Raw genomic sequence first — 7091 nt, 5'->3', positions numbered from 1 at the left:
AACACATTGAAATTGATTACCATTTCATTAGAGAATTGGTAAGTTCTGGTTTTTTGAAGGTTAGATATGTTGCTTCTGCAGATCAGTTGGCTGATCTCTTTACTAAGGGTTTAGTCTATTTTGTATTTCTCACTCTATCACACAAGCTTTTATGTTTGCACCAGTATCAGCTTGAGGAGGGTTGTAAGAATTCTGAGAATTCAGATATAGTGAGTCAGTCAGATATAGTGAGTCAGTCCTGTAATCTTTCAATCTTTCAGATTATAAGTGTGTGAATCACACATGTTTTGTAACTGTCACAACTGTTTTAACAGACTGTTGTCTGATTAAATACAGGGTCTATCTGTACTTGTGTTTTGTGTTGAAAAATAATAAAGACTCCACCGTTTCTTTCAAAAACTATATGTGTGGGAATTTTTCTTTTTGCATCGAAGGCGTTCCCAGAACTTCCGCACAAGGTCGTCTAAATGTCAGAGAGGGTCCTTTAACTTTCCAGGGCAAGGTTTAAACGGAAGAGACAATAGAGTGGAGTGACATAGACTTTACCTTTACCCGTGAATGGAACGGTGACCATGTGTATTGGTTGGAGCAAAAAAGAATAAAAAAAAATGAAAAAGCAGGGTTATGTCGACTCAAACAAACAGACAAGCAATGTTAAAGGTACTTCGATCTTTGAAGTCGACCAAGTTTACGATACCTTTACATCTAGAACCGTTAATTTTGGCGACAGAATAGGTAGAGTCATCTTCACTAATGATCTGTACAAAATCATAATATCTCTTCTCGATGAACAAATCATACAAAAATATCTCTTCTGACTTCTCAAAATATAAAGAGAACTCCAAACATCTCTCACTAGTCACTCACTCCGTTACCTTGATCAGCTTACTCACTGTCACCAAGGTTGTTCAACAAGTAGAAAAATGTTGTCTCTTGCACTCTGCAACTCAAACCCACAGTTTCATCTCCACTCTTACAACAAGAATAATCTCTCTAATTCTCAGTTGATTAGATCACAACACCAACCAAAACAAAATCTAAAACTAGGGTTACCCTTTTCTTCTTCTTCTTCTTCTTCTTCATTTTCACTAAATCACAACCAGAATCCCCTTAAATTTAACAATCAGATGACGAGAAAGAGAAATGGAAAATCACTTGGAGCAGTTTGTTACCAGTCAACTGCTTCATTGTTGGCTCCTCCAAACCTTCAATGGGCTTGTGTGATTGCTTCAGCTGTTTTAATGGTTGTAAAAGGAACTGCAATTCCAAAATCAGTTCTTGTTCCTTTGTTTATCTTACAAGCACCTAGGGAGATCTTTAATTGGATCAAGGGTGAATATGGTGTTTGGACAATTTTCTTGGCTCTTGCCGTTAAACTGTTTTATTATATTCCATCACAATTGGAATTACCGCTTTATGCAATGTTGTTTGTGATTGTTTCTCCTTATCAAGTAGCTGATCTAAGAGGAACCGAAGCTGGTTCTCTTATTTCTCTGTGCATTGCAGGGTTCTTGGCTTTTCAGCATTTCAGAGGGGTAGGAGATGTAAAGAAAGGATTTGAGCAAAATTCTATTCTTGCTACTGTTGGTATTATCTGTATTACTCTTGCTCCATTGTTGCTTTTGGTTGGATCAAGAGTATGAATGAATCTGTCTGTGGTGAAAGATTTTAGGAATAAAACCGAGACTGTGTAACGTAGTTTTGTTTGTAACTGAAGTAGAATAAAGTTGTGTTACACTAACTAGAAAAAGAAAAAACAATGTTTATTTTGTAACGGTAATCATATGTAAATCTCTGAGATCATCAATTCTGAATTCCATTTTAAGATTATTCAAGTTGTGAATTATGATTGTCTTTCTTTAAATGTAGTAAAATCTAGTTAGAGATGCCATGGAGTACTGGATTTCTATAAATGGTATTCTTATGGAAGTTTCTGTTTTCGGAATGTTTTGGAGTAAGAAACTAGATTGTCCAGATGCTATTTGGTTTGAACATTGAGTTAAGCTGAAGGATTGCCATGATTATGTATGTTGCAATCTATGCTGATTACATCAGAATCCGAGCAGTCTGTAAAAAGTGGCGATCAGTTCTATTACCTAAACCTCATCAGTTACCTTGTCAACTTCCATGGTTAATGCTCCGTCGTGGTTTCTTCTATATAACAGAAAACAAAGTTCATCGTTTGAAATTACCAGAGGCGCAACGAAGGCGATGTTGTGGGTCTTCACAAGGATGGCTTGTTTTAGTAGAACATAGCCCAATTATCCTTCTCTTCCAGAACTCAGTTTCAGCTTCCACCACTGACGACTTCCCCAAGTGTATTGGATTTCAACATTCACAAACTAGGCAAAGAGTATCTTCTCCAAGTTTCATCGGACGGAAGTCAATACACACGGAACTTGAATGAAATGCGAATTTTATTCATCAACAAAGTCATTTTATCTTCGGTCACCGACAATTACATAGCGGTTGCAATTCTTAATGAAACATGGGAATTGGCCTTATGCAAGAAGGGAATTGAATCATGGACAATTGTGTACACATATATCTCACTATCAGACACGTGTATATAAAGAGGCACGTGGAAAGCATGCAGGCCAAAAACATCGAAACATGATGGGTCACGAAACACCAAATAAACCCCGAGGAGTTACTTTATCTCATCCCCAAAAGAGAAGCCAAGATCAACGGTGGAGAGAAAGTTAGCTGACACGGACTGACAGGGGCAGAAGACACTTGTCTGACACGAGCAGACCCCTCAACTACCCACATTAAACACTCCGAGCAGTGTACGTGTCGACCAACCTGTGGAACGAGCGAGGATGCCCCTGCGGGATCAAGGGGGAAACGCAGACCTCCGCGCGATGGACGCAAGGACACAAGAAGATAAGGTTCCAACGGTCTTCAGAGATGGGACCCACGTTCTAACCTTATAAATACCCAATCTCCACCAAGAGGAAGGGGGGGAAAAACATCAGGAAGGGAAGGAAAGAGAGAGAGAGAGAAATAGCAAAGGTAGGTTAATCCCTGAGAGGAGAGAAACATGTAAACCCCAAAAATCATTCAACTGTTCGTGTAACCGTGAAGAACATAGTAGAACAACAAATCCCGTGGATGTAGGCCTTAGTGCTGAACCACGTAAACCTTGGTTTTATTTACATTTCAGCACTTTACATTCATTTAGCTCCACACGTGTTTGCTTATGTGTTTTGTTTTCCTTAATACTTATATCCCATGCACAAACGCCATGCCTGGAGTGGTTGGAGGAGGCCATGATAAACCCGAAGGTTTTGAGCCAATGAATCAATACCAGGGTACCATCATCATAATCTCCTTAGATGTTAAAGATTGATTGTGAGCGTTCGCACACGCACGTGGTTCGTGTGCTCACAATTTGGCGCTAGAAACAGGGATATTCCCGCTTGCGGGTATTAATTCCCTCTTGAAAAATTGTTAAAGTTAAAGTTTATGATGATGGTGAGCATAATGATAGATGATGCTCGATCTTACTGTGAACATGTTATCTATTACAAAAGCCTATTCTACGCCGTAAACAAGAAAGGATCTCTTGCAATTTGTGATGTTAATGGTATTGCTCCGCTAGTGACACTAATGTCACCGGTATTGCCCTTCTCTGTTTCTAATGCTGATGTGCTATATTTGGTTGCTTCATCTGCTGAATTATTGCTAGTTACAAGGTATCTTGACCTTGTACACGATCCTTTGGTCGAATTTGCGTCCTATAAAACAGTTGGATTCAATGCTTTCCAATTAGATGTTAGCTCAATTCCTAAATGGGTTGAGGTAAAAAGTTTAGGTGATCAAATGTTGTTCTTGGGTACAAATTCGTCATTGTGTTTATTAGCTTCTGAGTTTTCAGGATGCCAAGGGAATTCTATATATTTCACAAATGACTGCTCTGAAGCTAACGACGATGGAATACATGGGAACCATGATTCGGGCGTGTTCAATATGGGAGATCGTAGTATTGAAGCATTACCATATTGTACTACTGGCTATGACTGGTCGTTTTTGCCTCCTCCTGTATGGCTTACACCTAACCCATGGTAAGATTGGGTTCATATATAAATATACTGTTCAAAAGTTCAAAAATAAGGCATTTCGTTTTGTACATAATCACTGCTATGTCATGCCAGTAATCTACCTTGTGTTATTTGCAATTTAGTTTGAATCAAAACACAAACTCAGTCTCATTGATTACATTATTTATTTATTTATTTATTTTTGGCGTTCATATCATATCGTTATTATGGACTCACGGAGCAATTACATAGTGTTTTCCAATTAGCAATTACATAGTGTTTTCCAATTAGCGAACTAGCCACCATGCTGAAATTAACACGTCTCTCTGATCTTGATTGCTAAAAGCCGGTATCGGGAATAACATGGGTACCGTTTTAGTGATCTGACGATCAAAATCGGTTTAACTTTTTTTTTCCTCGTATGAAACGGTACCCTTGCTATTGTACCCGCATATGGAATTTATGAATCTTCGTTCGGCCCACACACAACGCGGTCATCTAACTTACTTACTAATTTTTCTTCTTGTTTTCAAAGTTTTATGACTATCCTATTTACTCATACTTTCGACCATTCTATCTACCGAGACAATATCGTATAACTTCAGTATTATGATGAAAATTACAAAGAAGAAATTGTGAGTTCGAAATAGTACTTGAGAAATCTCGAATTATATTTCAAGAAACGAAAGTTCTACAAGAACTTATCGCATGATAGGTTGAGAACAATCTATTGTTCAACTTATTTTAACTGCGTGAAAAGTTCATAAGATGCGTCAAATTATATTTATGTTTGAAAACTGATATGATCAGTACATGAACTTTGAGCTTATTGATAATATACTTGATTAACTTAATTTCTTCTTAACTCACATACACGAACTGATTTGGCCAGTTCGCAAATTGGTTGATTTTGAGAACTTCCTGATACTTTTAAATCCTCAAGTACACAAACTAGTTTTGAATGTTCACGAACATATAGATATGAAAAGTTCCCGAAACTTCGAGATGAAAATTTAATCATAAAAATTTTGGATTGTTCACGAGCTGGTTTATTCTTTGAGAGTTATTCAACTCCATGATTGCTTGATAGTTCGCGGACAATTTAACCAATGTTCTTGAGATAACCATTTGTTGCATAGGGGTTATATCAATAAATACGCGGGGTGCACATTCTTCTTTGTAAGTCAAGGAAAACTTCTCTCATGCGTACATGATCAATCTATATTGAGAAGTTGATCTTGCATAGTGTCAAACTAATTCTTAAACATGAAAAACAATTCACAAGCTCAACTTTGATTATAAGCTATACTTGATCCTCATGATTATTCTTGTGTATTGCTTGGCTTCCTTGATAAATTGTTTTTTGTTCTTTGTTATCATATTATTGTGATTAGAACACCATCTCATGAGGATTTTTCCTCCAAAGATAAGCTAGCGCGTAACTCTTAGTTTTTAATAGACTAAGAAGGGTAAACTTTTGATGATGATGGATATAAATTTTCTTGTAAATTTGTTAATGTCCATAAAAATCATTTACTTGTAAAGGCTACCGTGTTGTTCTCTTTGGGAACTACACCAAATGGGGGAGAGTTCTTTTGAACTTGTGCTTAATTGTCATATCTTTGTGGGGAGAGAGGATGTGGACCTATAGGAGATGCTTGTACCTATATATCTCCTTGATGAAACAACGAGTTTTCTTGGTGAAATCGTCTAAACTAAAAGATGGTATATATTTCTAGTCTTAATACTCTTTTGTTTAATTCATTATGATTCCCGTTTTTCGCCTTTGCCAATTTTTTCGAAAAAAAAGAGGAGAATTATTAAGTAGTATCTTACTACTACATATGGCTTTCGGAGCATTATGTAAAGGAGAGTGGACTATGATCTACGGGTTTTGCCTATTTTTCAAAATATGTAAGTATGACTAAGGGGGAGAACATATCACCATAGTATTGCTTCATGTGGTGCAATTGAATTGGAGAAGGTAACAATACTATGTTTCTGTATGGAGTGTGATTTCTCATTTTATTAAAGCTCTTTCAGAGTATTCTCAAAAGTTGTTACCGCTACGGATCTTCAACAACAAAGGTGCTGAACAAACACATGCATAACCATATAAGAACTTGAAGTACGAAGAACTCAAGTCGCTTGTTGAAGAACCAAGTAAATCAAGCATAGTGGATTTTGAGCTGAAAGATCATTTTATTTTAAATCCATATGTATTGAACAGTTTTATCACTAAATTTGACAAAGGAAAGATTGTTAGAGCAGTTCTTGGTTGAACCCACAAGTTTTGATATCTCAAGCTTGTTGTCAATATTAGATGATCAAAAGTATATCTTGATTTCTTTTCTATGAAAGTCAAGTCTCGGACTAGGATTAGATGTGTGTAGTTGAGTATCAGACATCACTGAATAACCCTCAAAGATTGAAGATCAAACGAAGACATCAATGAGGACTTCATCAACAAAGATATGGGGTGGCTCATTTCATTTGGACTCTTTTTGAATTCTACCTTTCTAATTTATCGAAACAAGTGCTCACTTTATGGAACAATTCCTATGACAATAAACATGCATTTATGAGTGGACTCGAGGATATTTGAGCGATGACTTTAGTGATAATAACCTTTGTCCCTAAAAGGTTCCTATGTTGTATAGCATGAGCATACGAATTCAACTAGACAAGAATCACTCGATTCCGAGTTATAACGAAGAAGTTATGAGTGATTTATTAAAGTAGCACATATAAATATTGATGTTACTGTTGCAGTTCGTGAATAGGGAACACCCCACAAACTGTTTGTAACGGTTCATGGACTTGAGCGTGAAAACATGACTAGATGCCTATTTTGGTCAAGTTTTTGATGTTTCCTTATCTAGGCAAGATGACTATTCTTCCACACACAACTAATTGCCATATTCAAGTGTGTGTGATGTTTTAAACTCCTTCCTAAGTTAAATTGTAATTTATTTTACAAAAAATACAATTTATGCTAAAATAGTTATTTATTTATGCAAGCGTTTTAACTTAGGAAAGACTCTCAAA

General features: G+C 36.6%; 2 protein-coding genes across 2 annotated transcripts; both read left to right on the top strand.

Annotated features, from left to right (window-relative positions):
* The first annotated feature begins 709 nt into the window (after window positions 1–709).
* LOC113352939 (cold-regulated 413 inner membrane protein 1, chloroplastic-like) lies at window positions 710–1830 on the top strand. The gene has a single exon (XM_026596684.1). The coding sequence runs from the start codon at window positions 924–926 to the stop codon at window positions 1641–1643; it is 720 nt and encodes a 239-aa protein (XP_026452469.1). The 5' UTR covers window positions 710–923; the 3' UTR covers window positions 1644–1830.
* Window positions 1831–3486: 1656 nt separating this feature from the next.
* Window positions 3487–4094, top strand: LOC113350617 (F-box protein SKIP23). The gene has a single exon (XM_026594754.1). The coding sequence runs from the start codon at window positions 3487–3489 to the stop codon at window positions 4069–4071; it is 585 nt and encodes a 194-aa protein (XP_026450539.1). The 3' UTR covers window positions 4072–4094.
* Window positions 4095–7091: the final 2997 nt, after the last annotated feature.

The sequence above is a fragment of the Papaver somniferum genome, chromosome 2, assembly GCF_003573695.1.
Source record: "Papaver somniferum cultivar HN1 chromosome 2, ASM357369v1, whole genome shotgun sequence".
NCBI classification, from domain to species: Eukaryota; Viridiplantae; Streptophyta; class Magnoliopsida; order Ranunculales; family Papaveraceae; genus Papaver; species Papaver somniferum.
The sequence above is the reverse complement of the archived record's forward strand: the minus strand, read 5'-3'. Positions and strand labels throughout refer to the sequence as shown.